The 19,233-nt window shown below is 43.3% G+C and overlaps 1 protein-coding gene across 1 annotated transcript; it reads left to right on the plus strand.

The window, feature by feature from the left end:
• Positions 1-9,920: 9,920 nt before the first annotated feature.
• On the plus strand, positions 9,921-11,738 carry MSC (musculin). The gene is made up of 2 exons (XM_050317953.1): positions 9,921-10,442; positions 11,211-11,738. The coding sequence occupies exons 1-2, from the start codon at positions 9,921-9,923 to the stop codon at positions 11,295-11,297; spliced, it is 609 nt and encodes a 202-aa protein (XP_050173910.1). The 3' UTR covers positions 11,298-11,738.
• Positions 11,739-19,233: the final 7,495 nt, after the last annotated feature.

Below are 19,233 nucleotides of genomic sequence, written 5' to 3' on the forward strand. Positions count from 1 at the left end.
TGCATTCTCAAAGGGTCACAAGCATTTTGGTTTTGCTTTTGTATGTAATCTTGTGTAATATCCTTTGACTTCTGCTTATTAAGCAACCATTTCTCCAAGAACAATGAACATGTTACTTCAAGGCAAAATAAAGACATTCCAAAAACGGTTATATCAAGAAATATTACTTTCCCTGCTCCAAGGTTAGATAATTTCTGTGTTTTAAACGCTGTCTTATTCTAATTCATTCTGGTTTTGTGGGAAAGAGTAACAGCTCATTGGTTCACCTTTCCCTATTCTGCCAACGCTACAAAGATTAATGTATTTATTATGGGTCCAACTATCTTCACAATTATGCTTTAGAGACCTTAAACCAAAACACGATAAAAGCAGACTTGCCAGAGACCGGCTTCTCAAAGTTGGTAGACTGGATAGCATATCATAATTTTAAGAAACAGAGAGCAAATGGCTGTCAAGCATCTCTTTTCTGTCTTCTATTCACAGTTTGTTTGAATGTACAATTGCTGTATTGGTTTTGGCTGGGATAGAGGTAATCTTCACAGCATTTGGTATGGGGTTATGCTTTGGGTTTGTGCTGGACACAATGTTGGTAAGAAAGAGATGTTTTTGATACTGTTGAGCAGCTCTTGCACAGAGTCAAAGCCTTTTCTGCTTCTCGTATCACCCCACCAGCGAGCAGGCTGGAGGTGCAAAAGGAGTTGGGAGGGGACGCAGCCAGGACAGCTGACCCCAGCTGACCACAGGGATATCCCATACCATATGGCATCATGCTCAGCATCTGAAGCTGGGACAAGGTTTGTCTTCCCAAGTCGCTGTTACATGTGATGGAGCCCTGCTTTCCTGGGGATGATTGAACATCTGCCTACTCATGGGAAATGGTGAATGAACTTCTTGTTTTGCTTTGCTTGCACTACAGCAAGTTTGCTTTACCTATTAAACTGTTTCCTCACTTCTCCCCTTCCAGTTCTTTCCCCCATCCCAGTGCCAAGGGAGTGAGCAAGCACAAGGTGGGGCTTAGTTTGTGGCTGGGGTTAAGACCACAACAATTGTTTAGGAACATTTTTATGCCAACATTAAGACAAGAAACTTACACTGATGTCTGTATAAATTAAAGCATCTTCTTTGATTTATCTCCAGATGCAGCTAAAGCTGTTAATGAAGTTGTTAGACTTAATGGGTGTGTGAGGATGTGCATGAGGGGGAGAGGGGGTGTGGAAACCTCACATCCCTGAGATTCCTAAATCTTGGACTGTGGCAAGGGCAAATAATTTGCTATCTCGTCATTGGTTGAATCAGGAAATTAATCGGCTTCAGAGACGTTGAGAATTTGGATTAGATTATATTAAGATTTTCTGTTGAAAAGTATGTGTTCAGGAGTTTCAGAGACTTAAAAAAGAAATAAACATAATTTAAAATTGCTCTAACATGTGAGTCACTTCTTACAAGGCTCTTCTAATGTAATTTTAGGGAAAGTGTTATGTTGCTGATTTTACTTGGAAATCAGGGACAATGAATATACAGGTAAGTAGAGCATCATGACCTTGAATAGATATATCATTGAGTTTAATTTCTGGTGATTTAATTTCTGGTGATTGCTTCTTTGCTTTGTTTGAATAGATGTATGCATTCAGTCTACATGTACGTAGATCAGAAATAATTAGTGCTTTCCAGAACAACCATAACAATTTGCTGGAAGCATTCTTTCCAACTGAGTGGGTTGCACTAACTTTGCCTTGTCAACTACATTATCATTATCCTTCCCATAGCTTCCTTGGTCCACATGCAGCAGATCAGTGTCAGTGTCTAAAACCATGTTCTCCATTTGACCCTGTAACATAGAATATCATCCTGATTCATGAAAACAAAACTGCAGCTTACCCTTTTTACCATCCATTATGTTATGGCATCGTGGGATCTTGACCTATCATGGTTAGTGCGATGTCGAACCAGCTGCCTTATGGTGAGGAAGTGCAATCACAGCCTAAGAGAGAGGTGAAGGAGAGTTGAAAGTAAAAGCAGTCAAGGTAAGTCAACTGTAGATGTAATTATCTTTAAGTAACAATTTTGAGCAGGGTGCACTCGCACATTTTAAGCCACTTAAAGTAAACAAATCAACAATTAAGTCTTAAAGCATTCTATGCATTCTCCTACAGCAAGTACACTCAGGATTGGATAACAAGGTCAGAAAACCATTGTATTGGTTCCTGATAATCTCTCCTCAGAAATGGTCAGCTAGTGGGATAACAGAAATGGAATAATTAGAATTTAGGGAATTTTGCAGTAGCTACTATGAAGATTCTATTCCATCATGAATTGAAAAATACTTTTGAAAAGGTATTGGGTGCTTTATGAAATAGTCTGTGCCTTTTTTCGCAAGAAAAATAATGGTAAAATTAATTATGAAATTGATTATGAGAAGCTTACTTACCTATAGAACATGTATCACAGTCTGTGCTTGTTTTCAAAGACACATGTAATTTAATACCTGATAACCAGCGAATTTATTCTAAGCACACCTGTGAGAGAATTTGTAAATGTCCTTAAACCCAGGTTTCGCATAGAAAAACATCCTTGAGAGAGGACCATGGAAGTGCCACTCTCAGAGGGACTGTGGAATCCATTACTGAATATTTTTAGTTGCATCAAGAAGTCCTTAGTTAAGCACTTTTCTTTTCCAGATTTACACCAAGTGTAATTCGACTTACTTTGGCACAAATGTTTCCTGTTCTATCCCAGGGTCCACAGGAAAAGATCTAGACATTGTGAATCAGATTTTCAACTTGCGTCACTGTGTCAGATCAGTAAAATTGATGGATTTCTAGTTTCTTAAGCAAGTTGATGAACTTCCTCAAGAGTGTTGCCACTTTTCTTTACACAGGCATCCATTCAAAATATAACGTATGCCTCCAGTTTTGCAAAATTAGTTAACTTGTTTGTTTAATTTTAAGCAGTAATTCTAAAAAGGTTCTTTCATGATGCGTACAAGTTTCCTTCAAGAGTGTGGGTTCATCCTTGCCACGAGCCCTGGTATTGACAGAATAGCCATTTTGTTTGACATAAGATGTAGATAAATTCAGATGCATTTTATTTTCTTATTGCTGACTTGAAGAAACCTACCATAAAAGGAAGAAAGAAAAGTGTGTTTTGTGGTGCTGGTTTGCTCTTGATAATTAGCCATTAACATAATTCAAACACTAAAGTAAGGAAAGGTAGAGGACTAAAGTCTGACTTAAATTGTGCCTGTTGTGAACAATGAACTATCAAAGAAAAAGGCAAATTTTAAAGGTCTGTAGAGTTTAGAAAAATATCTCCAGTTCCCAGTTTCATTGGTGTAAGAGCTAATATTATGCTAATAGAGTTATTCTGCAGAATTAAATCATCTGGGGCATATTTCTTAAGTCTGGTCATCATTATCTGAAATCCAAATAGCTTTTTGTAAAAACAAAATTTGCTCCTAAATATAGGAATAAAAGACAGAAACATTCTCTAGAGAGTTTGAGTTGTAAATACGACCTCTATGTCTATGAAAATATATTTCACTGCCTCTCTGAACATCTATTCTCTATTTCAGATCTTATTTCTTTTCCTAGGCAATAAATAAAGAAATAAGGCCATGTACATAAATATGGCCATGATCACAAAATAATTAATAAAAAGAAAACAAACCACAAAATAATTTGCAAAAGAATTCCCCTTCAACCATCAAGAAGTATCTGCAAAGGGAGTATTGTAAGATCATGACAGGAAGCAGCCTGGGAGACTCTGGAACATTTTGGCTACTTAAACTTCAAAGCACTACTACCATAATGACGTGTTTTCAAATGTAGGAGCACTTTTTAAAAATACCGGGGAAAAGAATAAAATTTCTGGTTTAATATTACTTATAATATGGAAACAAGCATTCAGAAAGTGGGAAAATTGATGTTACAACATCACAGCTGAGTTCTTAACCTAACACCTTAAGCTCTTTTTAAATGTAAAATCTACCTATGGATGTCAAGACCAAATGCTAGAAGAATCATGTCTGTTATATCTAAAAATCATTATCAGAACAATGGCATGTCACACATCTCAGATCCAGAATTAACCCAGTAATGGGGGGATGTGGTCACTTGTAATTTTATCCATTTAAAATCTAGTTGCATTATAGGTCCACTAATTCAAATATCTGGAAAAGTGAATATTATATCCAGACATATAATATTCTGTGAAGGAGAATAGAACAGAGACAAAGTGATACTGTCTCTTACAAGATAAAAAGCATCCATCCTGACGTGGCCTGCACCTAGAGCTGTGAGCGCTGCTGAGATAAGATGTCACAGCTGCCCTGCCTGGTATTCAGGAGGCTGCCCAGGTGCCTTCCTCAGAAAATTTGTTCCTTAGAGAAAACAAGGAATAATTTCACCAGGCCGAACGTTAGGCTGCTGTGACTGCAGCCTACACGTGTTGTGTGCCCTTTGCAGCCTTCCCTCAATACAGCTAGTGATACAATGCCAGAGTGCCGGAGTTTTCTTTTACTCTGGATAACTCTGGGCAGTGATTTTCCTCCTGCTGCCCACGAAGCTGTCTCACCGGCTGTGTGCCCCGGCCTGAGAGCCCCCAGTGCCTTCTCTAGCAGCTCTCTAGCAACTCTCTAGCAGAAGCCGTACTCCTCCGCCTGCTCTGCTGCAGCCCAGCCCAGCGAGTGTGCTGGAGCATTCAAGTATAATGAAGTGCTGTAGTGATGTTATCTCCCCCCATCTCTTCCGTCTTGCTCTGATGGGCTTTCCTCTCAGAGTGAAACACAAGGAGGAGACTAACACACAGTTTCCTCTTGCCTGATGTTTGCTTGTTATTCCAGCTAATTTGCTCCAAGAGGAGAAATAAACTGAGCTTTAAAAAGCATCATTAATTCTACAGCACATCTCCTGGCATCATTAATAACATAATTCTTTGTCTTTCTCTCTTTTTTTTTTTTTTGGTCTGTTTGTTTGTTTGTTTGTTTGGGGTTTTTTTTATTTTATTTTTTTAATTGAAGGAAACCCCCATCTCCCCCTCTCAACCTTCCCCCACCACCACCTTGGCTGACTGACAAAGTGAGCAGAATCCATGTTCTCACACCAGCGGGTATCTATTACATGAGAACTTTCTTCTGGCGCCAGGAGGTATTTAAAGAGTTTGACTGGCTATTCCGCAGGGGAAGCCCTGCTGAAAGTTGGGGATACCTGAGCAAAACTCACTGCTGGCCAAACTCCGGGCCAAGCAGCGATCACACTTGATAATGTCTCGTTGCCGTTATCGCACTAGAAATGGCGGGAAGAATAAGCAAATAACAGGGAGCGGTTTCTTTCCTCGGGGAAGTTGTGCTCGTCTTGTGCTGCGGGGTGGAATTCCCTTCGGGGAAATCAGAGGCTCGAAGGACAAACCCGTGGGTCTTGGGTTTTTTTGTTTTGTTTGTTTAGGTTGTTTTGGCGAGTTTGTTTGTTTTGATGTTGGGGAGGGTGTTTGTTTGTTTGTCTGGTTGGTTTTAATTTTAAAAGCATGTCTCCGCTTACGCTCAGGGTTGCTGAGCGAGGAGCACCAACCCTCCCCACAGCCCAGGTAGTAAAACCAGCCCCGCAGTCGCCGGCGCAGCACACCAGCGGCTCCGCTCCACTCCTATCGTCTAGCAACTCCCTCCGGCAGGATTTTCCTCCTGCAGCCGAGGGTTTCCTCCGCCAGGCCCGCGATCGCTCCAGCCACAGGCTCCTCTGGCGGCGAGAGAGCGCTGCCCGACCCGCACCAGGAGGTCGCCCCTCAGAGGCAGCCCCGGCCCGCGGGATGGTGTCCGGGAAGTGGAGGAGGGGGGGCTCACAGGAGGCCTTTGACCATGGCTTGTAGTCCCTTCACCAAGTGAATCACTGAGCGTGTCCATTGATTGCAATGTTTGCACTCGCTAGGCAAAATAAACTCTAGTAAATACTTTTTTGTTTTTTCTCCTTCCAGGGGTTCATTTGTCTCCTGTTTGCTTTATTTGACATGGCTTGACCCACTGAGTAGTTTTTAATTTTCTTATATGGTGGAAAGCCACTTTTTAGAGAAGCCCCCTCGTCTGTCCCCCCCGCACCCCCTCCCCTCCACCCCGGCCCCAAGGCACACACATTTCATTTCCAGCTCGGGTTAGCGGTTCCTGCCTTCCCTCGTAACAATTTTAGGATCGCCCTAGCCCGGGGGAGCTGGTCTAGCTCACACGGAGAGGCGGCTGACAGGGCACCGGGTCATGGGCACCACGGCGCTGTTACCTTAGGAAGTGACAATACGAAAGGGAATCCTTTAGTGGTCCCCCGATCCGTACCAGACCTCTGGCTGAGGGCAGGGCATCCAGGGCACTGGCTGTAGCAAACAGCAGTTAGAACGCCTGGTTAAAACAGGCGTTTTAAACGGGGACAGAATTGGTGGGGGAATGAGGAACACCACATACTTCTCCCTTCGTTCGGTGCCTTTACCGGGGGATCTGAGCCATGCATAGGCGTCTTTGCTCTAGGTGGCATTCAGCAAAGGTAAAATTCATCCACCTGCTTTTCCTACTGGACCAGCAATGTCAAGCATCCATCCCTTCGTGGCAAAAGCCTTGCACGCCCTTCACGCAGCCTGGATGTGTGTTTTAGGCGCTTGTGGAAAGACGAAGCCTAAAAGCTCTTGCCAGACCCCGTTCTCATCTCCTCCAGGCATCCCGCCTTTCTCACCACCTCGGGAAAAGGAATAAAACCACCCTTGTTACATTGAGGTCTTTCTGAAAATGTGTAAGAGCACTTCAGGTCGGGGTGAAGTCACTCGGTAACACTGCTGCGTTCGAAGACAGGACAAATGTCAAAAGAAAGCCTTATTTAAAGCACTAAATCGAGAACACATCATCTTCTTTCTCCACCCTGCTCTGTCCTTGCCAACACCCCAGAGGATGAAGGCGAAAGACACGGGGCTTTTAGCAGTTTCCCCTCCCATCTTCGGAGATAACCTGGGTTTTACAGACTTGGCCTCCGCTCAGGTTTTTTCTCTTTTACTTTTTGCTATAATTTATTCTGAAACTTTAGAAAGGAAATTAAAGGATTATACCCCCCCTGCCTCATCCCAGGCACCCGCAGGGGTGTTAGAGCCGCGCTTTTGCCACGGAGGCTGCGGCTCCTGGGCACAGGCGCCGCCCGGCCTGTCCGGGGATGCTCTTCGCCCTTGCCGGTCCTCAGGTGCGGCACGAAAAGCCCTCATCTGCTGTAAAAAAACAAAGGATAAATCTAGTTTTCATGAACTCCTTGTTTCATGGGTGAGTTGGTTGCATTTATTTACCAAAATGCCTTGTGGGAAAGTGTGAGAAAAAAATCCAACTCCGTTCCAGTGCACCTCCCCAGTTCAGGGATCTCCCTTAAGCGGAGAAATGCTGTGAAGGCCAGCTTTTTGTGTCCTCAGGGCCAACAACGGTGCCAGAGGCAATGCTCCCTGGGGAAGAGCCTTTCTGCAGCTTCTTCCCACGCCGGAACGGTTTTAGCTGCTGCTCCAATCCCTTGACATGCACACGCTGGGCTTTGCAAACCCAGGCTGCCTTGGCACCACACTCAGCGTGCAGGGGTGGACCGTGACACAATGGAGGATGCTGGTCTCGGAGTTCGGGCACAGATCGTGGATTTACCTTTAACGGAGAAAGGGGAAAGGGACTGCACCTGATAACGGTAAAATGCTGCCCGGGTGTACCAGGGGCTTTTTCCTCGCTCAGCACGGAGACCGTAAGGATCAAAGTCTTGACAAATGGAAGCATGATGTAATGCCCCGGCCCCATCAAAGACTTTGTCCTGAAAATGATATCTTCGTCAGGATCGCAGAAATTAGCGGTTTGATAGATGTGAGAGGAGTCAGGTCTGCTCGGTTTCGTTGGGAGTAAATCCGAAGTAACCTCTGACGTTCATTCCAGATTTATTCCATTGCATTTCCCATTTCCTTCTCATCCAGGAAGTAGGCAAAGACGATCTGAGAATCTCGCTATTCCACACGCCCCCAATCCTTTCGTTAAATGACCAAAGTATCCATTATATGTCGCCTTTAATCCGCCGAGGCAGAGATAGGCGGGAAAGGTGAGATTAGCCATTGTGGCTTTTAAGACTGGGTACCATTTTCTTCTTTGTTTAAAGAAATTCAGCACTTTCTCCCATTAATCTTTAGCAGGGAAAGCGTTCAGCCCGCACCTGTATAAACAACCCAGATGGGGGTAAAAAGTAAACCTATATCTCCTTCCCTGCAGTATCTTTTATATATATATATATATACATATATTTATACGGATAATGTAGGCTAATTGGGGGAGGCAGAGCAACCCCCAGGTCCAGCGCGCTGCCCTTTCACCGTGCAGCGTGTGGGACCCAGCCTGAGCATCGTAGTGTCAAACCAAGTTCAAGAGATCCAGTTGCAAGATCAGCTGCCTGTTTAGGTGGTTCAAGAAATGTCAAGTTTCACTTGGAAAGGCTGCCGTTAAACCCGGCTCTGATGTGGTTGTAGCCCCAGTGGGTGAAGCTGGGGTTTGCACAGCGTTAAGTGGCCTCAGTGAACCCGCAAGGCTGCCGGAGAGGGGAGCAAAACGCTGGGTGTAAAGGTGCAAAGGCACCCGGCGGTGCCAGGAAAGTTGCGTGGCAGCAGCTGGGAAGGTTCCGCTTGGCCGGGAGGGAAATGGAAGAGAAAAAGCGTGAGCAAAAATTGCGGGACAAGATCTTTCCACCTGTTGTAGTCATTAGGTTCTTTTCCGAGAACTGCATTTTTATTCTGTTTAACTCTATCCAGGCTGTGAAGGCCAGCGAGGAATCAAGCGCTCGTTCTTCATTTGGAAAAGAAGGGATGTTTTGAGGGATACAAGTTGATTTTTTTTTTTAATTTATTTATACCCCTGTTTAATTTGCATATCAGTATTTCCATTGGATATAGAGTCCTCCACTCGCCTATGGACTCTCTAAAAACTCTACTATGGAAGTTGTTTTAAAAGCCTGCCAGTAGCTTGAAAAGCTCTCTTTTCGTTTGCTCTGTGACACGGAGGTGGACATAGCCAAATTAACTAGGTTTTAATTAATTACTCTGAGGACGGAGAAGCCCTTGGACACGCTGCCGTCTTCACCCCAAATTACTGACGCTATCAAACCACAGTACACACGTTCCCAGCGACTTTTTGCATTGTTCCCCACATATCGCACACCCACCCCTGGGTGCCGCGTCTCCTGCTGCCTCTGCCCGCTTCGGTGGCGGCACGGGGATCGCACAGCCGCTTCCCGGAGCTGGGCAGGCAGCGGGCAGGGGACCCCGTCCTGCCACACCGCTCGGCTGCGGGGAGCGGGGCTGCGCACCATCTCATATGTTGGGAAAATCCTCCGCCCTCGAAAAGCAAGAAAGGGAGCGAGTGTAGGTGGGCTGGGAGCAGTCCCGGGTAGAGCTTAGCCATAGAGGCAGGGAGCAGTGCCCCGCTACCCGCGAAAACACCGGCGGGAAGAGCCTTGGAAGTATTTTACATCCTCCGGGGCGAGGAGAGGGGTCTGTCCCAGAGGAAAGGAGTTTATTCACTCGGCGGCGATACTCCCAGGAGCACACGCACCTGGAGACATCCCCGCATGTTCCCGCATGTGTGTGCCCCACAAACGGGTCCGTCTCTGCGCTCCGCCGCGGACCGCGGGACAGCGCGGAGAGGCCCCGCCCCCGGCGCGGAGCTTCGCTGCTTTCGACCCGCGCCCCTCTCCTCCCCTCCGCCCGGCAGATGGTTCGCTCCTCGGACACCCGATATATAGGGCTGTCAAGGGGCGCATCCCCTCCGCGCCCCCCGCGCCCCCGCCCCGGTACGAACTCTCCGCGGCGGGGACGCCCCGCTCTGGGCCGACTCGCCCCGGCCGTCCGCCCCCTCCTGCCTGCCGCGCTGCCCGCCTCCCTGCCCGCCCGGGGCCATGTCCACGGGCTCCGGCAGCGAGGCGGAGGAGCTGCCCGAGATGGACCTGCGGGCGCTGCAGCTGGACTACCCGCAGCCGCCGGCCAAGCGCCAGCCCCGCGGTGAGCTCTATCCCTCGGGGGACAACTCCTCGGCGGCGGAGGAGGAGGAGGAGGAGGAAGAAGAGGAGGAGGAGGACGGCGAGGGCAACTGCGCGGCGGGGCCAGCGGGCAGCGGCTGCAAGAGGAAGCGGGCGCGGGGCGGCGGCCCCGGGGGCAAGAAGGCGGCGTCGGGGCCGCGGGGGCCTCCGCCCGAGGGGAAACAGTCCCAGCGCAACGCGGCCAACGCGCGGGAGCGAGCGCGGATGCGGGTGCTGAGCAAGGCGTTCTCCCGGCTGAAGACGAGCCTGCCGTGGGTGCCGCCCGACACCAAGCTCTCCAAGCTGGACACACTGCGCCTGGCGTCCAGCTACATCGCCCACCTCCGGCAGCTGCTGCAGGAAGACCGCTACGAGAACGGCTACGTCCATCCAGTCAACCTGGTACGCGCGGCGCGGGGGGCGCGGGGGCGGGATGCGCGGCGAGGGGCACCCTCGGAAAACCCCCGGGGGGCCGTCCGGGATAGCCCCGCAGGCCCGGCCCCGCGGGTCTCGGCTGGCAGCGCTCAGGCCGTGCCCGCCCAGGAAGAAGCGGCGGGGCGGACCGGGCTGCTTCGTGAATCCCCAGCCACCCTCGCCCCGGGGGCGACCCGAGCGCCGGGCTCGGCCTTGGGTGGTGGCGGGTGTGTCAGTCCTAGGGAGTTGGAGTAGGGGACCTTAAAGAACTACATTCCTCGGGCATTAGGCAAGCTTAGTGTCCTAAGAAGGAGTAACTCGGTCTGCGGGCTGGCCGGGAGCACCAGGCAAGCCGTCATGAGTTCATCGGGCCAAAACTAAACGCCCGATGCTTGGTCACAGGGGTAAAAAGGTTTCTTATATACAGTAGAGTGATTGTTTTTGAGTATTTTATATGCTTTTTATTTATTAAATGATGCAAACAGTTGCAAGGCAAGGGAAGCGTTGCATTTTGGATGAGAACAATCTGTTGCTGACCATTGCAGCCCTTCTGCAGAGCATTTAATTATAATGAAAAACATAGTGAAAATATTTGTAAGAGGAGCTCAGCTCTCTCTGTGCTTCCCACAGGGACTAAAACATGATGACGTGTTTGCAACTGAACCAGAGTTAGACATCTATCAGTAATAAAGCTCCAGTTTCATACAAGAATAAACTTTCTTTTAAATATGAAATACCTCTTCTTTTTGCTTACAGACTTGGCCATTTGTGGTTTCAGGAAGACCTGACTCTGACACCAAAGAAGTTTCTACAGCCAGCAGATTATGTGGAACTACCGCATAGTCAGAGTAAATTGAGGATTTTTAATTGGTTTTGATTTTTTTTTTTTAATGGGATGGATATTTTTAAGAGCTGTGGTTTATCGGCTCAGGACTCGAAGATGGGGACAAACCCCCATCTATAACAGTGTTAAATCTGTGTCCCTTGTCATTCTTTTCCCTTAGAGTTCTGAGGGATGTTTACTTAAAGCAGTAAAGAAGGGAGGCAGTTGAAATTAGACTTTTTATGAACTGACTGCAGCAGCTGAAGTCCGAGACTTGGCTTCATCATTCCTGCCCCTACCTGAGGACCTACTGTTCTGAGGCTTTTAATGAGAGAGGAATATAATGATATAGAATTAGCAGCATGGACCAAAATACAACTCTACAAACTAACCCTGAACAGTGTTATTTGTATTGTAAATCAAAACAGTATTTTAAAGTAGCTTTGAAACTCAGATAGATTTATAATATATTTTGATGGCCTTTGTAGTCATGCATTTGGTTTACTGCAACTATGCAATAACTATAGTCATACTTCTTTTTTTCATCCCTCTAACCAGAGTTTTCTTAAAACTGTGTAAGAGGCCACATTCTGCCTTTAGGCTACCATCCATTGGAATTAAACTAACTCCTTTGGTTATATCTTGAAGTGCCACATGTAAGGATGTGGGACTGTCACTAAAATTGTGGTGGAGTTTCTGTACCTTAATCTAGAAGGGAATTTTGCTCACTGTATGGCAAGGGTGCATGTTGTTGAAAAGAATGAGTTTGTATGATGTTGCAAAATAACAAGAATTCACAATGTTTTAAATATTTTTACTGTACTGTTATGCTTATCTATGAAAAGTTTGCTCTCAAATGAGTTACAGTGTCATTTTTTAACGGATTAAAATGTTGTAATAAAAGAAGACGCCATCAAATAAGTTGCAAATGTAAATAACTCTATTTTTTTATAAATTACATTAAAGGTTTGGTTACAATGAATTACTGGCACTGTGATACTGTGTGTCTGCATCCATATGCGAGCGTCTTTGTAATGCATGTTCGTGAAACCTGCTTTTGTAAACACAGTTATCTTCCTCACCTCTTTAGAGCAGATACATCTACACAACAGAGTCAGATAAGAACATTATCACCCCAAACATTTCACGTGAGGCACAGCACTATATCAATAAGCAGGGAAAGACACATTTTTACCATTTACAGAATGCATTGTAACAGTCTCTTCTGTGATGGAGAAATATAAATAAATGTAGATTAAGAAATCGATATCATATACTGTAATAGCTTGTTTTGCTGTTCTTTGTCATTTCACATTTCTATCTGTAGTCTGTTTTGCTTTTATTTGTATTTTTGCAGTGGGAAAATCAGATGAGTTTTCCTAGTTGGAGCAGAATTTTCCTGTTTTAAGATTGAAACTCCTAAGATTTTATTTTTCTCAAAAGACTTCACCGGTGGTTAACTCACAGTAAGGAAGACAGAATTTTTTTAGAGAAGGAAAAGCCACATCTTCCTCATATAAGCAGTGAGGAGGAAGAAATGTTTGCTTAACAAGGAAAAGTTTAACCTATTTCGTTGTCAGATCATCCTACATCATGGATTTCTGGTTTGACATACTGCATAGAAACCCAAGACTGACTATTAGTGGTGTCTTGTAAGTAGGCAAACTGCAGATAATGGCTTTTCTTCTTGTGAAATTTAAAATAATCCAGAGTCACAGCAAAATAAGATGAGCAATTAGTCCAAGATCTGCTGAAATGGTTGCTTTTAGTGATTTGGGGCAAGCTGTCCAGAGGCTATAATATAACTTATCTTCCTTTTTTTTTTTTTTTTTTTTTTTCCAGATAAAGACTGTGAAGGAAGGGGGCTATCCTGATTTGCAGTTATGTAACTGAGGTGGTACTTCAACTGACCTTCTCTAGGAAGCTTTATAAAAAGAAAAGAACATAAACAGTAAAGCAAAAAGGAAGGACCTTTAGGAAGGCATAAGTTATAAGAAAACTCAGCCAATGTTTATCTAAACCCTAGAGAAAAGATTATTCAGCAGTTTAACTAAGGTACCACTTGAGATAATCTCAGTTGTGATATTTAGCTGGTTTTGGCCTTGATCCCAGCTCTAATTGGTTAATGACTCTTGGAGATCAGAAAAACAAGGAAAGCTGGAGAAGTTTAAACAGTATAGAAAGGTCCATGCAAAGTAATGGAAAAAAAATGTTCGGGGTATATTCCCAAATATAAAGTGGTTATATTAAGTAAATACAGTAGGTCAAAACTGGGGGTGAGGAGTGTAACACAAAGTAAAACATAGGATTGCTTCCATCCATGCACCATACTACATGACCTCAAATACTTTTTATTTTGTGCCTACATAATATATAAAAATACTTTCTTCATAAAGTAATGAATGCACTTCCTGCACTTGTTATGGTAACAGATACATGGTACCCCAACAGACTGTCAGTGGTTTTAGAGTAGAAGTAAACAACGGCCACAGGTGACATTTCAGGTCAAAAACTGGAGAGAAAATGACAGCTTTTAGATATTGAATGTTGTATAAAACTCAAGTTCTTTCCTTTAAACACGTCTATACAGAGATACATGTCTTAGTGTATATTTCTCTTAATATGGCGGTTAGGGATGTTTGGATTTCTCCAACAAGGATATTATATTTCAAATCATTAATTTAAATCCTTGGGTTCATAAATATTCTTTTAAAAAGCAAAGTAATCATCTTCTCTCTCCATGAGAGGCATTATGCGATTGGGAAAAAGCTCAGGCAATTGAACAGGCTCCTTGTGGATTTGTCCTGAGATGAGGGCTGCCATCTTTCCAGGGAAGTGCCAGGTAGGTCACGTGTTCTGGCATTCCTCACCTATGAAGACATACCAAAAATACATGCATTCATTTTTGAAACCTTTGAAACTCACAAACAGCTAAAATTCAGTTCAGTGCTTTATATGAATGAAGCGATCAAAACATTCTAAAATGCTATTTTTTGACCATTTGAGATTCCATAGAAAGATAATGTGTTTTGGTCCTTCTTCTTTTTCATCTTTTTTTTTCTTTTTTTTTTAATCAAGTTTTTACCAACTCCATAGAATAAATTGATTTCATTTTTAAAGTCTGAATATTTCCTTTGACTGGATAATTCCAGAGCTGTGTGGAGGGGAGACTTAAAATACAAAACTACCTCACATTTCTACAGTTCACAAGCACAGAAGGTAAGAAATACATACATTTTTATTAGATTTGACAAGTTTACACTTGGTGATTTTTTTGTTACATTTATGACATCTTTGTTCCTTGGCACAAGGTAAAGCATGAACCCATCTTGATCCCACAGAGTTATGCAGATTAAAGTTATGCAGATTAAAGCTGTTTTACAAATAAAACGTCAAATCATCTGCAACTGCTATTCAGCCAAGACCTCCTGCATGTGAAATCCTAATGGCAGAATACCTGCAATGACTTTCCTGGCAGACAGTCCACATAGAAGGAGAAACACTTGTCTCCCCAAAATATTTTTATGACTTTAGACTGATATAGATGCTGTGTGGAACTTTGTTTTGTCTCTATTCTGTGTGGGAATCTGATAGAGCAGATCATTAGCATCTCTCCTGAAACCATTCCTTTCCAATGCATGTGTTTGGTTACACAAGGAAAATACATCCATCATATTGAAAATGTTAACAATTCTGAACTGAGCAAAATAAACACAGTTTGTGTATAAAAAATACCTAAGCCTTACCTTTCCCATTTAGTGCCTTTATATACATACTATTTAAAGAACTCTCAGATACGCTAAGGATTCTAAATAAAAATTTTGAGTTTATCGGCTAAGTAAAGGTGACTGTAAGAAGAACAGTTGCTATAGGGGTCTCCCAGGAGAAAGAGGGAGTTGAAGAAATCAATTTTAATATCTTAATAAGTATCTGAAATTTACTCTGTCTCCTTATTTACTCTAGAAGGATCCTAAGGTGACCAGCTGCGTGATTCAGTTAAATATCTAATGCTTCAGTTAACTGTCTAAAGTTGGGAGGGATACAAGCAGGTTTTAATGTATGAACTTTATATGAACCAAGGAAGCTAAAAAGAAGGAAGAAGGGGAATTTAGTGCCACCCGCTAATATAAGCTTACAGTAACCTTATAAGCAAATAATAAATACATTATTTGGATGAAATAACTTGGAAAGCTGTCTGTTCTACTGTGCAATAGTCACCTCTTCACAAGTAACTAATTCTATATAATAACAAATTTGCATTTGGTATGGCAGTGCAGATTCTCACCATGACTAATAGCAACTATACCTAAGAATTAGGTTCCACCACTGGACAGTGTTTATCATACTTCACTCCAGCTGAAAGAGGTGTACACAGATATTTTCTGCTGTGCACAGAGAGGGATGCTGAGCTGCCTTCCAAATGCTAAATATCTAAATCCATATTTTTAATATATTCTGGCAGGAGTGCAGTGGAATCAGTTGCTACATTATTCAGAGACCTGTGCTATTGCAGTGCAGGCTGGTTAGTATTCAGGTACTAAGAAGGGACGGATCTCACTCTCTTCCTCAGCTCTGAAAAATTTGTAAATGCAAATTAGTAAAAAATAACTAAAAATGCCTTACTTGGAATGCAACACATGAGAGTCTCACTAGAGTTAAAATTCCAACAAAAGTTAAAGACAGCTGGAGGGTTCATATAGTTATCTATCCAACAAGACAAGCAAAACTGAGAACTTGTGGCTGATGCACAGCTGAAGAATCACTCCTGTAATGTTGGGGTGCTGACAGTCTGAGAGTCTGTATCTGGGACTAGAAATATGTGGCAACACTCAGAAGAACTATAATTAACCTCGATGGGACTGGAATTCAGCAAGCAAAGGAAATCACCCAATATTGTCATGGTGGTGAAATTATTAAAAAGAATTCACATTTCCAAGGTTAAAAATAATTCAGAATCTGACAAGAGAAGTTCTCTATGACAACAAAGAAGGCAGAGCTATGAGTCAGAATACATACACAAACACAACCCCAACCCAAACAAACAGACTGCATCACTTTATAAGAGTTTATGAAGACCTGAGCAGTGAGCACAGCATATATGAAAGGCATGGACAACATCAGTTTTAGCTTAGAGTAATTTTCACAGAAACAACAAGAATAAGATAAATGGATAGTAATCAGAAAATTAATGGATCACTTTTTGATTTTAATTCCAAGTTGCTGTGATGGCAGAAGCAACATCATTAGTAGTGTAAATCCCATAGTCAGTAAAAGGAGTAAATGTAGGCATACAAAATTGAGATTGGAACAGCACAAGCAATTATTGTATTCTTTGAATATAATCAGTATGAAGTTTAAATCAGTTCATGTCCTTAGTGTCATCAAGAGGGCATGCCATCTAGAAGAAAAGGGGATCAAACTGAATCGGAAGTCTTTTGCAACAAGGACCTGAAAGATTCCAACTGTCCTGGGATTCATTTCTTCAGGGAAGACCCACTTGCCCTCCTGAAGAGGAGTGCAGTAGGTCAGTGTTCTGGGAAGCCTCAGGAAAGCAGATGAACTGCCAGAAGAGATGCAGTCTGTGGTCACTTTGGGGAAAACCAAACAAATCCAATGTCACTCATTTCTTCGGTAGAAGTGCCTCATCCCACCTTCAGAATAAACATACGTGCCTGAAATGTTTCTCACTCTTTAAAAGGGAGATCTTGGAAAGATGGTTCACAAAAAATCTTTTTACCTGCACTCTGGCACCCGTATGGTCTGGACCTGTCTGCTTCCCTTTTGGGGAGATACTGAATACCTGTGCTAAGATAATCCGCTGCAGGGAGCAATCTGTGGTCCCTACTCCAAGCAGCAGAAAGTGCCTTGCATCACTTGCTCTAATCTTGTTTACATCAGATTTCTGGTGTCCGGGAAAACACTTTTCATCCTCCTCCTCTGTGTTCCAGTGTGACATCAATAACCTTCAAAGGCAGGGGGGGAGGCAAGGTGGGAGAAGAGAGACACATTGCTATTTACTAGGAAGGTGATTTGAAGTCCTGAAGAAATGTTTTATATTGCTTGGTGGGACATTTTCAAGCTACATTTGGATATGTTTGAGACTTGAAAGGTCTATTAGGATAGTTCTGTAGAACTGTGGAGGTTGTAAAAGGTCACCCTGTGTATGCAGGAAGACCTCTGGGGCACCCCAATCCCAGAATGACAATTAAGTTCCAACAGAGGAAGAACACACCTCACATCCATTTGGTCTGTGCCCAATTCTTGCCATGTTTCATAGGAAACAGAGCAAAACTTATGGTATTTGGGGGAGGACTTAGACAGTTTTTTGACATGGGAAAAACAGGGAAAGAAAACAAAGAGAAAACTGAACAATTTTCTGTAGGATCCCTGGACTAAAGCTAAACTGACAAATTGGTGAAGTTCTGTGCATAAGAGTAACTAGAGACAGAACCTAACAGACTAACATATACATGTAGACCATAATAAGGAACCATCCCTGAGAGTAAATTTGTCTCCATCTATTAAAAATGAAAGTGCCAGCTGGAGGTACATGGAGATAAGTGTATAAAATTTATCTGTCTGTAAAGGTATTTGGATTACAAGTTTAACATTTAACAGCATGAAGCATGAACTGAAAACTCTTGAAAGACAGGTCTGGTGTGTCTTATACTAGCTAAGTCATAATTGTACGGCACACATATGGTTTGAAGGTTATTTCTCACTCATAATTGCAGGACCCTACACCAATCTATTTCTAATAGTATCCTGGTTTGAGGTGTTTGCTTATCTTATGATACAGTCCAAAACAGTCCCTTTATTTCAGGGAAACACAATTTCAGATTTCTTTCCCATTCTCTGTAATTTCCGTGAACTTGTGATGCAAATTATGCCATAAACATCTTTGTTCACCAGGCTTCCCAAATAAGAAAAAAAAAAAATCCTTTTTCTAGGTTTGATACAGCCCTAGATGTGCATGAAACAGTTGTGGTTTTGCCCTCCCTCACTCCAAGTAAAAACACTAGTTACCTTCATAAGCTGTTCATATTGCATCATCTGAGGATATCCTTAGTTTGTAAGAGAGCATCCACATACTCACTTTACAATTTGTACCTTAGCCTACACTAACCCTGCCCTGTGGAGCTGTCACAAGTTTAAAAAAAATGATGTCAAGAAGCATTTCTGAGCATTGCAGCTCCAGTGTTTCTGCTATTACATTGTTGGAGAGGTCCCTGCACACTTGTGGTTTTGTTGTGGGCCATGTGCCATTCCCCCAAGCAATGCCAAGACATAGTTTCCAAGTCAGCAACGGATAGGGATTATTCACAATATACAGTTTACATAATGTCATCTTATTCTGGAGACTGAGAGCGCAGAGTCATAAGCAGAATGGACACAACCTAGCCCAGGGCAATTGGCCTCATAGCCAGAGGACAGTCTTGGTATAAAAGAACAGCCCTTCATGCTATTTAGTAGTTTTGACTTCATCTCTGATTTTCAACTGAAGTCTCTAGTTCACAGAACCCTGTGTCTTATCTATGGTTTGGATTATTCTGTAAGCTCTTCTAGGCACAGCCCATGCTTCCCTTCATTTTTATGTATCCAGCACAAAGAAGTCTTACACTCAGTCAGGATGGATGTTATCTAACATCAGAGCAAAATGAATGAAAATCCTGACATTACACTGTAGATCCTACTGTGGAAGCTGAATAGAATAATATTTTTATGACCTGATATGAATATGAATCATATCTTTTACAGCCTTTAAGATTATTGAGCCCAACTTCTAACCCAGCACTGCCACATTCACCACTAAACCATATCACCAAGTGCCACAGCCATTTTCTTAAAAAATTCCAGGAATGGTGATTCCACCACTTTCCTGAGCAAAATAGGCAAGTCATTTAAGGTTTATATCCACCTCCCTTGTAATATATGCCTCAGTGTGCAAGACAGTGG

This window comes from Myiozetetes cayanensis, unplaced genomic scaffold (assembly GCF_022539395.1).
Source record: "Myiozetetes cayanensis isolate MyiCay16 unplaced genomic scaffold, myiCay2020 scf1, whole genome shotgun sequence".
Taxonomy (NCBI): domain Eukaryota; kingdom Metazoa; phylum Chordata; class Aves; order Passeriformes; family Tyrannidae; genus Myiozetetes; species Myiozetetes cayanensis.